Source organism: Acinonyx jubatus, chromosome F2 (assembly GCF_027475565.1).
Source record: "Acinonyx jubatus isolate Ajub_Pintada_27869175 chromosome F2, VMU_Ajub_asm_v1.0, whole genome shotgun sequence".
Taxonomy (NCBI): domain Eukaryota; kingdom Metazoa; phylum Chordata; class Mammalia; order Carnivora; family Felidae; genus Acinonyx; species Acinonyx jubatus.
In genome coordinates, this window is record NC_069394.1 from 49,657,247 (window position 1) to 49,670,658 (window position 13,412).

Sequence of the window (13,412 nt, forward strand, 5' to 3'; positions counted from 1 at the left end):
ATCTGAGGAAATGGAGACGTCTGAAAGCTCAGTGACATGTTATCAACAATATCAAAGAATGTATAGGCTGGCATTGTTGTCCCAGTTCTATTATGATCTACCTATGTGGCCCAAATGAAATCTCTAGAGATTTCTGGCAAACAAAATCCTTACAGCCTTATTAATTCACTGACCTAAGGTAGATCTCTTGTTTATTGAAGCACTGTTAGTATTTTAAGTATGATAACAATTCAGAATTATTAAAAATCTTTTGAACCATAAGTCCATTAGCGTTTTCTACTCCCCACACCCACCTCACTTGGAGGAAAAAATTTTGATTAAAATTTAATTACAAATATCTAGGTCAAACAGACTTTTGACTAATAGCCTCTTTGGGCTGTACCACAGTATTTCTACCATACATCCAGGTAGGGGTTAAGTAATAATCTACTGCATTCTGGGAGGTGTGATATTTAAGAAAACAGCTGCTATTGTAGATCATAGCCAAGAATACTAGAGCAAGGGTTGGAGACCCGAACAAAAATAAACCTAGGAATTGTAGTTCATCCACATAGTTCAAATATTCTAAAAGCCAGGGTACCAGTAGTAGGGGTAAAAAAAAGAATTAATATCTCAGGAAAGTAGAGATTAATCTGGTGAGGGTCTGCTGTAAACAGAAATTGAAGCAGGAACTATGTAAATTCACTTGTCATTCAGCTCTAAGTTCTAGAAGTGGTTTTGATCATTAAACAAGTGAACATAATAGAGGCAATTAGATAATAGATAATAAAGAAATTCACATATCCTGTATGATAATAAACATTGAGTCCAAAGAGTTCTGAGTTTATTTAAGGTTGAAATAAAAGGTGGGTGGGTGGAAATAATATGAAGTACAGCAGAACAAAGGAATTACATAATAAACATTTGAAGGACAAAAAGGAAAATGAGTGGAAAAATTGTGTTACCTTTTTCTACTACTACTATTATAAAACTATTATTACAAATCCTATTTCTGCAAAAGAAAAAAAATACATACATACCAATACGTTAACTGTAAAGTGTTTCTGGTTGGTTAGCTTGTATGGTATTTTTATTTTACATATTCTTAACTATTTTTTTCAACAAACACACTGCTTAGAAAAATAGGAAAAATAGTTACGTCATTGAGAAGCTGTAAAATTTGATCATCTATTTTCTGAAGTTTCATGTCATTATTAAAATTGTTTTCATGATTAACTTTCTCTGGCTCAGAAGATGGACATACAGATATAAAGGATGTCAAACCAGTATCTGTTGGTGATGCAAACTGATCCAAGGGAACTATCTCATCGATGGGTGGTGTTACCACTGGCATACTATCAATTATCTATGATACAGAAACAAACCAAAATCTTTTAAATTTATATTATTAGTGAAAATTTGAAGTTATCTTTTATATTAAAAAAAAAACAATACCATACCTCATCTTCACTTATATTTAGTGGAGAATCTGAAGAAAATAAGTTATCCAAAAGACCTTCTAAGCACTGTAGGCGTGATGAATTTATTTTTGACAAATTTACTGGCTCACCAAATATGTTCTTGCAATCTAGGATTCTAAGCTGTGGCAACGTCTGGAGCAGAATTGCTCTGTACCCTTGGAAACAACATATTCAAAGTGAAAAGTCAGGCATTAAAAAGTTAGTTATTTCTAGAATACAGTAAATTTATCAGCTACCAGATATATCATCTAAATGATAAGATTAGTCCTGGAATGCAACAAATAAACTTGTAATAAAAGCTCCTTGGTCCTTCTCTAGTATGTAATCATTAAATACAAAACAAACAGTACCCACCACCCATCCCACAAAATCCTCCTGGTGAAGATCAGAAAGTTAAAAATCACCATTGCTGGATTTATCTTTCATAAAATTGCTTTAAAGTTATATCTGCATGATACCAGTAACAGTTTATTCTTTTTAACTTGTTTTTTTATTTTTTAAAATTTACATGCAAATTAGTTACCATATAGTACAACAATGATTTCAGGAGTAGATTCCTTAATGCCCCTTATCCATTTAGCCATCCACCCTCCCACAACCCCTCCCGTAACCCTCAGTTTGTTCTCCATATTTATAAGTCTCTTATGCTTTGTCCCCCTCCTTGTTTTTATATTATTTTTGTTTCCCTTCCCTTATGTTCATCTGTTTTGTCTCTTAAAGTCTTCATATGAGTGAAGTCCTATGATTTTTGTCTTTCTCTGACTAATTTCACTTAGCATAATACCCTCCAGTTCCATCCACATAGTTGCAAATGGCAAGATGTCATTCTTTTTCATTGCCGAGTAATACTCCATTGTATATATATACCACATCTTCTTTATGCATTCATCCATCAGTGGACATTTGGGCTCTTTCCATACTTTGGCTATTGTTGATAGTGCTGCTATAAACATGGGGGTGCATGTGTCCCTTCAAAACAGCACACCTGTATCCCTTGGATAAATGCCTAGTAGTGCAATTGCTGGGTCGTAGGGTAGTTCTATTTTTAGTTTTTTGAGGAACTTCCATACTGTTTTCCAGAGTGGCTGCACCAGCTTGCATTCCCAAGCAACAGTTTATTCTGAACAGAAAGCCAAACATGTCTTTTATTTGTAATATGATTAGTATAAATATAAATCAGGTAATGTGGGTAACAACCAGAAATCCAGAATTTTGCTAATGAAGCCTCAAGCATTAGTACAATTAAACATCCCCAACTGTCCCCCTTAAATTACATATAACTAAGATTAAGATAGGCAATGTATCAACTATTCAAGAATATGTTTATTTTCCCTAAGTACAATTAAATATGAGAAATCTGATAAATCACCATTAATTTGTGTTTTGGCTAAAAGAAACACTTTAATTTTACTTAACCATAATTTTAAACAAAGGGCAATGAAATGGTTGGAAAAACTCCAAAATAAAGAAGGAGGTCTGGCAAATTAATACTAGAAATTTTGAAGGGAAATTAAGTAATTTTAGTAATAAGTATCCCTTCAATTCTAGGGGGATGGCAATCATGTTATAATACCTCGTCAAATAAAGTGAAAAACAAAGGTTCAAACTGTAGGAACTAGAGACTCTTAAGACAAACTGTTAAGAAAAAATGCAACTTGGGTAAGTAGAGAAAAAATAAAGTTGTTTTAGCAATAAGGTTTTCTTTCAAGAAAAGAAAACTGAAGCTCACTATCCTAATTGTTAGGGAGACTCTATATTATATCGCCTGAGGAAAATAGTTCATCTCAAATCTATTATATTCTTGTCTGAAGTAAAATTATCAGAACAGGTTTCCATTCTGGGAAAAGCCTTCATACAGTTGCGTATTAATAACAGAATGGAGCCAACTCTATAGCCAACTTCTACCCAAGCAGATCTTTAGAATATATATTCATATTCTACATTTGTCATCTTATTGCTTGGTTAAGCAACTTGAGATTAGTGAGTTCTAGAAACTGCAGTCTGGTCTGCTTTGTATTTGCCAGCTTTCAGGGATTCTGAATTAGCTCAAATGGCATTTCAGCAGTGTCTTCTATATATCATATTCAGTTTAAGCTTTCTTTCTTACAAAAATCATTTATTTATTAATTATTTAACACATTCACAGATAAAATTTAAAAAGTATACAGGAAAAAATTTTCCTAACGTTTCCTGATTTGCAGCGACCCTTTCCACTATTTCTGCATTTCCTGACCTCCAGCTACTTAATACCGGAGTTAGGCATTGTTACCAGTTTTTGGTGTAGCCTTCTAGATATTTTAGATATATACTCAGCAAATACACACGTTACCCTTTGCATACAAATGGCAACCTATTATTTGCAATGTTTTGTAATCGGCTTGCTTTTCTTTCTCTTAACAGTATATCTTGGAGATAAGTGCATACCAGTAGCTAAAGATTCTGTTTTTTATTTTTTTATGCCTGCACAGCATTATACTGTAAGAATATAACATAACATAATTTAATTTTGAGGCATTCACTTATCAAGCATAAAGCTGCCTATATAGAATTACTTATCTGTTCATCCTGTGTTCTTTTAATGGCAATTTGTCTTAAAAATTATTTGCGATTATGGTTTTTTCCAAACATGTACTAAAAAGTTGCAAATCTTAAGACAAATAAAAGGAGGTCATCAACACCAGTTGCTGCAAATAAAGGATCTTTGAATATTAACTATTACAAAAAGTATTAAATTAATTGCTCATACCTGGTACACGACAGACAGGGTTATCTTCTCCATTTGTCTCCAAAATGAGATTAGTCAAGAAGTGCAATCCTACCATACACTGAAGTAAGTGATGGATACTATCTATACAATTACTATGTAAGTCAATATATCTGAGTTTATGTTTAATTCCATGAAGGGGGATCAAACCTGGAGTACGGGGGGAAAAAAAACAAATTTTTTGATACCATCAAAGTCATTTTTCCAAGAACTAATTAAAAAATAATTTTTACATGGGTTAGATTTTGAGACAAAGGAGCAGCATTAATAAGACTCTGCATACAGCTACAGCTAATAAATAAGGTATCCGTAAAGTCAATTTCTGTTTTGAAGGAACACAGGTTTAGCATCTCTTTGAGGCCCTAGCCTGGAGGTGTCTGGTTTTCTTCAAACACAACAATGTACCTCCCAAGGCCAATGTTATGTACTTATATGAGAAACATAAAGGCATGACTTAAGGCTCTCGATCAATACATATTTTTGATTAGTAGACATAAGCAAACACTGCAATATCCTTCAATTTTGTTGGTTTGAGCATAAAATACAAATAGCACCCATTTAATTTCGTTCCCTGGTACTAATTCTTACATGAGTGCACCTAGAGTATGGCAATGTTAGGAACTAGGTTTGCAGCAGAGGCGACTGCTGCCTGGTACCATTCTCATTGACCAGCCTCGGACTTGAGCTGCAGCTGTGATGAATGCGGCCATGTACACTGCCAGTGTCTCCCTGGAGCACTTCATGTTTCTCTTTTCTTGCCTCAGAGCTCCCTTCAAAATGGAGCTTTTGAGCAAAGGTGCAGCCTGGAAATGTAAGGGAGTTAAAACCTCCAGGGATATTCTCAACAGAAGGGGGACTGTCAGTGGATGAATGCCCTAGTCTCCCTTCTTTTGGAAAGACCATTCAGAGAGGTACTCTATATTGTTCCTCCTGAGGTCTTATATACAATTTTGCTTGGTTTAGTACTCTCCATATATAAATTCAACTTTACCCACCTTTTTTTTTTCCTTCAATTTCTTCAACCTGACTGGTATACTCTTCTCTTCTCCATCTTTATTGGGCTAACTTCTACTTCTGTTTCTTACAGCGTTGCCTCTTCTTTTGTTCACAGTCCTCATCACTAACTTCAACTCATCCCTCATGTCCTCAGAAAAGTCTTCTCTGACAACTCTCTACAAGATCAGATTTTCTCTCATGCGTTCTTGTAAGTACTCAGCATTTCTTCTTCCTGTGATGTTTCTAAGTCCTTGTTCCATGTTACTGGTTCTTCCTCTCATGTTTTAACCTTATGTTCCTCTTACTTTTCAATTTTAAAGGTTCATTCCTGGTCTGCCTTCTCTATTCATATGCTATCCAGGATGTCCTACAGTTTCATGGTTACAAATACCATTGGTGTGCCAAATCTACAACTCCAACTATGATTCCCAATTTCTAAACTGCACGTTATACAAATACATAAACACATATGTCTAATAGGGTTCTCAAATTTAAGACAGAATCCTTACGTCTCACCCCCTCAACTCTGGTTTTTCCCCCAATCTTTCCCACATAGTACCATCATCCACCTGTAACTACAGAAAAAACTCACAGCTAATTACCTTTGATTCCTTTTTTCTTCATTTCCTTATCTCAATCCATCAGCAAATCCTATGAATTCTACCCCCAAAATATATCCATTTGCTCCTCTACACTATTTCCACCTTAGTCCAAGTCTCTCCTAACCAATCACTTGACTTCCACTCCTATCCTTCTAACATTCATTCTTACTCAGCAACCAAAGTGATCCTTTAAAAACACGTATATATCACTTACTTGTTTAAAGCCCTCCTATGGCTTCCTATTGCACCTAGAATAATATGCAAACTTTTACCCTGAGTATGAAGCTGTGATCTGGCCTTTGCCTACTTTCTCATCTCTTTTCTTAGCACATTAACCCCTCATTACTATGCTCTAGCACATTACCCTTCTTTCTGTTCTTTTATCAGGACAGGCTTGAAGGTGAGGTGCCTTACTGTTTTTGCATGCTCTTATATAAAGTGCCTTTATTTATTGAACACATAAAATATTATCATTCTAAGAATTATCCATTAGAACTTACATGGTTCCGTATATTTTCTTCATACTCCTTATTACAATCTGATATGAAGTCACTAAAACACACCCTTTTTAGGTGTACATATCAATGTATTCTAACAAGCATATACAGTTGTATAACCACTACTATAATAAGATGCAGAACATTTCCATCCCTCCAATCAACATGTCTCTGTTCCCATTTTCAACCCCTGGCAACTAATGATCTAATTTCTGCCACTAAAACTTGCCTTTGTCAGAATGCCATATAAATGAAATCATACAGTGCAACCTTCTGTGTCTTAATCCCTGCACTTAGCCTATTTCTTTTTAGATTTATCCATATGACTGCATCTATCAATAGTTCATTCCTTTTTGCTCCCAAGCATATTCCATCATGTGGATGAATCACAATTTGTTTATTATTTGTTTATTGTTTACTAAGTGGTAAATGTATAGATTGTTTCCAGTTGGGGAGATTATAAAGAATCATATAAACATCATTATATAAACAGCTATATAATCATATAAAATTCATGTACAGGGTTTTGAATAGACATGTTTTCATTTCTCTTAGGTAAATACCTAGAAGGACTGCATGATTATATGGTGAGTGTATGTTTAAGATTATAAGAAACCTTCAAACTGTTTTCCAAAATAGTTGTATCATTTCAGTTCTCCCCACAGTGTATGCAAGTTCTAGCTGCTATACAATCTCACCAGTCTTTTGTACTGTAAGTTTTTAAAACTATCTATTCTAGCAGGTATGAAGTAGATCTGATTACAATTGTAATTTGCATTTTCTTAATCACTAAGGATGCTAAATATATACATATATTTTTCATGTGCTTATTTGCCATTTGGATATCCTCTTGGGGAAGCGTCTGCTCAAATCTTTTGCTTATTTTCGAGGGGTTGACATAATCATATTTTTTGTTTTTCTTCCTCACTACCATGTAAGCCCTATGACCAGAACCTAATCTATTTGTTGTTGTTGTTTTTCATCACTATAGAACAGTATGTGACAGTGATCTTCAATAAATATTTGTTGAGTGAATGAACGAGCAAATCTTATCCAAGAGTCACATTCTTCAGATAAGGAAACTGCATCCAAATAGTAACAATATACTTTGCTCAACAGCATGTTAGCAGTGACAAAGCTAGGGTTAATACTCAATTCTAATATTTTCACATCTTTGGGAAAAAACGTTTATTTTTTAATTTTTTTTTTGGAGAGAGAAAAAGAGAGAGCAAGCAGGAGGGAGGAGCAGTGGGAGAGAAAGAGGGAATCTCAAGTAGGCTTCATGCCCAACCCAGGGTTCTATCTCAAGACCCTGGGATCATGACCTGAGGCGAAATCAAGAGTGGGATATTCAACTGACTGAGCCATTCAGGCATCCCAGGGAAAAAAGGTTTCAAAAAATTAAAGTATTCTTGAGGCACCTGGGTGGCTCAGTTGGTTAATCGTCCAGCTTCAAGTCAGGTCATGACACAGTTCATGGGTTTGAGCCATGTATCAGGCTCTGTGCTGACAGTGCAGAGCCTGGAGCCTGCTTCGGATTTTCTGTCTCCCTCTCTCCCTGCCCTCCCCCACTGGTACTCAGTCTCTCTCTTTCAAAAATAAATAAACATTAAAAAATTAAAATATTCTTGCCATTCCAGCTTAATGGTAGGGTTCTCTTTAATTTTCTGTATATGAAATACCTGGCATAGGGCAGTATTTTTGTAGTACTGGGAGAAAAATAAACACATGAATAAAATTGTTTCAAATACTGGTAGAATTGTGAAGATAATTAGAAGAAATCTGCCAGTTCTAACAGATAATTCTAAGAATAATCATGAAACTTTGTTCATTTTATCAGTGTATCACTTTACTCAATTAAAAATAGGTAACAATGTTTAACTTTGTAGACATGCTAAAAGTCAAAAAGAAAAAAATTTATTTGATCTTCAATTCACAATAGCCTTTAGAATGCTGTATACCCATATGGTCCAATATCTTAGCACTAGCCACATATGGCTTTTTAAAATTAAAATTAAATTGCAAATTTAGTTCCTCACTGCACTAGCCACATTTTAAGTGCTCCAAAAGGATACATCTGGCTATTAGTTGTCATACCACACAGCACAGATATATAATATTTTCATCATTGTAAAAAGTTCTATTATAACTATTCTTCTTTATATGATAGTATATTACTTATTTATGATTAAAACATTATTATTCTCCCAAAGTTAAGTCTTTCCCATCCAAGTTTTTTCTGTTGCCGAGCACCCTAGTTTATGTTCCTATTTTTTATTTTAGCTGTAGCTTTGGCACCAAAAAAAAGAATTATGACTGAAGTACACTCTCTAGATGATATTTTGGTCAAAAATGGGATTATTCAGTTTTCAGCATGCTGAGCTCAGCCTAATTCATCACATGTAGCAAACATTCAGCATTATAGAAAATATAAGATTATCTACTTACCACTAAGATCATTGATGTGGTTATAAGATAAATTCAATCTAGTCAGATTAATTAGTGTTTCAAGTCCTAAAATAAAATAAAATAAAGCCTTTATAGAATTAAAATAATTATTTAGAGCTACACAGCATTGCTATTTCAGACAGTCTGAAGCAAATCCAGTCAGATAGTGAAATCAATTTTATTGGCATTTTACAAAATACTTAAAAAACTGATAACTTTTCTTGAAGAAAATTCTTTATGTAGTAAAAGTTAGGCTCAGTTTTCAAAGGTTTATATTTTATTCCATTCTTTTGGGAAGAAGAAAAGCATTTAAATCATCTTTCTTATGCAAAGTATCACATGAAAATCACTTACAAACCTTCTATTCTTGTGATCATATTGCAGGACAAATTTAAAGTGCATAGTTTTGTCAGTGTATTTAGCCCTTCAATTTGAGTTATTTGATTGGATGACAGATCTAAGTGTTGTAAATTCCAAACATGATCAATGGCTTCAATTTTTGAGATGTTATTGCAATGAAGATTGATGGCATGAAGGGTTGAATCTAAAGATAACTCTGATATGCTACAAGAGAAAATATATGTTATCAAAAATAATTAAGGAACAGATTTTAAAATCATGACCAAATAATTAAAATCAACCAAATACCATGTAGATGATAAGTATGTGCTCTACTCATTCTATAATGAAATCCTTCCTACTTATGGTAACATCTTAATATCTCATAAGGTACAGTGCTTCTTACCACTAATCAGTATTTTGGACCATAGAGATAAACAAGAAATCCATTCAACAGAGGCAAGTGACCCTAGGCATTTCTAGCTTCTACATACATCAGCATACAATGAAGGCTGTTATTGTAAAGGCCCTGGAATCATAATACCCCAGTTCAAATCTGCATTCTACCATTTTCTTTTGCTAAATTACTTAAGTGAGTTAACCTCTCTAACCCTCAGTTTCTTCATTTCATTTAACCCTCACAACAATTCTCAGCGACCAGTATTGCTGAGAATACTGAATATCCTCAGTATTCTGAGATACTGAATAAAGATACTGAAGTTTGCAGATATTAAATAAGTTGTCCAAGTTCCTATAGTTATTACCTGAGGCAGTATAAATCCAGATCTGGCACTGGAGTTTATAATCTTGCCTTATTTACCATTTGCAACAGCTATTTAACCAGAAAGTAGTGGGTTTCAAAAGAAACCATTAGTTATTGCTATCTGTAGTGAAAGTCTATTTCTAGTGCTATTTCTAGTGAAGTCCATCCTCCCTTCTATAAAATTTGGAATGCACCTTCTCTAAATAGAACTCATCTCTTCATTCTCTCAATTACTGCCATTTATTACCAGACCTTTCCTAAAGATAGTAGTTCCAGGAATAAAAACTACAGTGCACATAGTTCAGTGATGCTGGGTGGAGGAACAGTTGGGAATAGGAACACACAATGTTACAGGTATCTGTTCTATGTTCTGTAGCAGCTACCATAGAGGAAACCTAACTGGTAAAAGTGCAGGTTTAGTACTAGGGAGTAAAATAAAAAACAAGGGATTCTGGTGTGCTTCCAAATTAGCATCAAGAATTTCAAATTCAAAATTAAAACACAAAAACACTTTAAATATGCCATAAGATCATTCAGCTCCTCCCTCAGAATTCAGACTGAAGCACCTAATAACTCGTGGCAGAAAATTAGCTACTGTCATTTACTGAGGTATCATTTAGTGCCAGGCCTTATGCTATTAACACATGCTCATAATGATGTACATTTATTTTCTGACACATTTTAGTTTTTGGAAATTAGTACTTTGCAGATAATGTGGTACAGGAGAAAAAGCAGACCCTGAAATTAGACAGAAATAGGGTTTAAATTTGAACTTAACCACTTACAAGCTGCGTGAAGCTGAAGAGCTGTTTAGATCCTTTGAGCCTCCTGTCACTTATAAAATTGCCCTCTTGCAGAATAATTGTGAGGATTAGTGATAACGTATATAATATGTACACATAAATGGCATCCAGTAAATAACAGCTATTATTAAATATAAATGTAAATATTCCTTTAAAAAACATCTCCTTGGGGTCTTGTAGCAAATTTTAGATCAGAATCCAGAACAAGATGGTTTAATTATCAGCAGCAAGGTTCTGCATATGGCAGGGCATGCCACAAAGGAACAGCATGTGCAAAAGCACAGAGAAGCCTACTATGGAACTGCCAGTAGCGCAGTGTGGCTAATCATAGACTAAAATGAAGAAACGGTTAAGAGGGGAGACCGAAAAGGTAGGCAAGGACCAGTCAGTAAAGCAGAACAAAGAACTTAGTATGTCATGCATAAACTTGGGCTACATGAAAGGGGGAACGACTAGCTAAATATGATGTTTAGTACTTTCAAAAAGTATATGGATATAGGTATCATAGTGTTCTGCAAAGGAGAAATTAGAATGCAGGTGTAGAGAATTGAGGCAAAACTAATGAAGAGCAGTAAAACTTCGCTCCACAGCTGCTAGAGATACCACGGTGCCACTTTTTGTCAAAGTAAGAGAAGGAGCAGAAAAGACAAGACAGAACCGGAGAATGCTAACAATTACAGAACAAGTAAAAAAAGAATAATTAGAAAAACAAGGAGAACCAGTAAAGGAGGGAGGACGGTTAAAGGCTGGTAGAGTCAGGTCGTAGGGCAGTTTCCAGGTTGCTCAGAAGTCCAAGTGGAAAGGAATAAGGACAATTCGTGGGACGAGGTACTTCAGAGCAATTCTGCAGCTCTAAGGCGGGAGAAAGCCGGACAGCATTTGTGTGTGGTCTCGGTAAAGCTGTGCCGCCTCCGCTGCACCGAGGCAGCCACCTACCCACAACTGCCGTCCGGGGAATGCGCAGGCTGCTTCTGGCTGAGCAGCACCCTTTACCTTCGCAGGCCTTTATCCATGAAGCACAAGTCCCCGCAGCTGCTGTCGCCGTCCCCATTTTCAACTTCCGCCTCCACCGGCGCCTCCATGGAACCGGCGACGGGAACCTTGATCTTAACCGGCGCCCAGAGCTGGGTGGGAGAGCCCGGAACACGCCTCCTTGGTGAGCGGAAGTCCAGCCCGAGAGGGCGGGGCGATGATTCCCCCACCCGCCCGTCTTCCAACCGACAGCCGGGCACTTTCCCGCCCTTACGGTGCCGCAAAGCGGGAAACCTGATTTTCTTCCCCAAGGGCTTCCCTCCCTTTTACGGTATCTAGGGCGCAACTCTCGAGACTTGCCGTGAAGGAAAACATCATTCCGCGTGGTAGCTGTTGGGGAAAGAATGAGTTTTTCCTTTGAAGCTGCTCTGTATGATTTTTGCGTTTTAGGTGACTGACTTCTGAAGCCGATTTGATAGCAGTTTGTCTTTACAGAACTAAGTTAGTTGTTCCCCCACCGGCCATTGCACCTACTGTTGTTGATTCAGTCAGTAAACATTTATGGGATGCCTTTACATATGCCAGGCACTTACCTGTGCCATGAGGAATAAGTTGAAACCCATTCTCGTTCCTGGAAGCATTCACAGTTCAATGGAGGAAACAATTGACGTGCAACAGGGTGAGTGCTAGGAATAGCACTGGAGCATTTGTGCAAAATGTGTAGAGATGTGGGTAGTGGGAAAGTTTCCTAAACAGTTATTGATGACTGAGCAGAGTCTTACTAGGTCAAAGGGAATTCTGGAAATGAATGACATTTCAGGTAGCAAAACAATACCAGAAGGCCGAAGAGGCCACCTGGTAGGCTTGCTCTGTAACTCATGGGAATATTTAAAAATGGAGACAAAAGGTATGTCAGCTCTGAACCTGTCACTGTCTTGAACTAAAATCTTTGGTGGTCCCTCATTAGCAGTCAAATAAAAGCCTAACTTTCTAATCTAATATTGAAGATATTTCCAGTCTTAAATGTTAATAGGTCTCCTACTGTTTAGCTATACCTATCACGTTCTAAAATTTGTAGCCACCATTCACTATTTCCTGTTAATCATGTGCTTTGTCATATGTCTGCAGCTCTTTCCAACAAGAAATGGAGGTAGAATCTCTTTAATGGTTCCTTGATTCTGGGCTTGCTTTTGCCTTTTTTTTGGAGGGGGGCAATGCATTTAATTCTAGTGCCGGGCAGAAACAAGTTACTCTAGCTAAGGACACACAGCACACAGATACATACATGAGCCCAGAAGTGCTTAGCTGAACCCATCCCAAATTGCAAAATAACAGAAATGGTAGTTAAATAAAGTGTTTTGTATTAAGCCAGTAAATTCCAGAAATGTGTTATGTAGGATTAGATGATTGATAAGTCACTAATCTCTGAATATCCATTAAAATACAGATTTTCAATGGGGATGAGTATTATATAGTCTTACCTAATACAAATAACTGATGTAAGAAACAAATTATGTTATGGGTGCCTGGGTGGCTCAGTTGGTTAAGTGTCGGACTTTGGCTCAGGTCATGATCTCACAGTTGTGGAAGTCATGGTTGTGGGTTTGAGCCCTGGGAGGGGCTCTGTGCTCACAGTTCAGAGTCTGGAGCCTGCTAACTATCCTGTGTCTCCCCTTCTCTCTGCCCCTCTCCCACTCACGCTCTGTCTCTCAAAAATGAATAAGCATTAAAAAAAATTAAAAAGAAACAAATTATGTTGTAATGGTAT

At 36.3% G+C, this 13,412-nt stretch overlaps 1 protein-coding gene and 1 long non-coding RNA gene across 8 annotated transcripts in view; one reads left to right on the forward strand and one right to left on the reverse strand.

Moving 5' to 3' along the window:
* LRRCC1 (leucine rich repeat and coiled-coil centrosomal protein 1) overlaps window positions 1-11,848 on the reverse strand; it is a 47,232-nt gene extending 35,384 nt beyond the window's left edge. The window contains exons 1-6 of one of the 7 annotated variants that reach the window (XR_003421778.2): window positions 11,666-11,848; window positions 9,126-9,331; window positions 8,768-8,833; window positions 4,207-4,374; window positions 1,440-1,615; window positions 1,139-1,345 (exon numbers count right to left, since the gene is read on the reverse strand). Coding sequence is in view for 6 of the 7 variants with exons in the window: in XM_015080480.3 (XP_014935966.1) it covers window positions 1,139-1,345; window positions 1,440-1,615; window positions 4,207-4,374; window positions 8,768-8,833; window positions 9,126-9,331; window positions 11,666-11,754 (912 nt within the window). In the remaining variant the exon portion in view is untranslated. Of the gene's footprint in view, window positions 1-1,138; window positions 1,346-1,439; window positions 1,616-4,206; window positions 4,375-5,219; window positions 5,397-8,767; window positions 8,834-9,121; window positions 9,332-11,608 lie in introns of those variants that run through there. The other 6 variants (XM_015080480.3, XM_027064298.2, XM_053208581.1 and 3 more) reach the window with 6 other exon arrangements.
* Window positions 11,849-11,873: 25 nt separating this feature from the next.
* The window catches only part of LOC128312890 (uncharacterized), a 30,959-nt gene continuing 29,420 nt past the window's right edge, over window positions 11,874-13,412 (forward strand). Inside the window, exon 1 of the long non-coding RNA XR_008292806.1 lies at window positions 11,874-12,323. This is a non-coding gene — a long non-coding RNA (uncharacterized LOC128312890). The remainder of the gene's footprint in view (window positions 12,324-13,412) is intronic.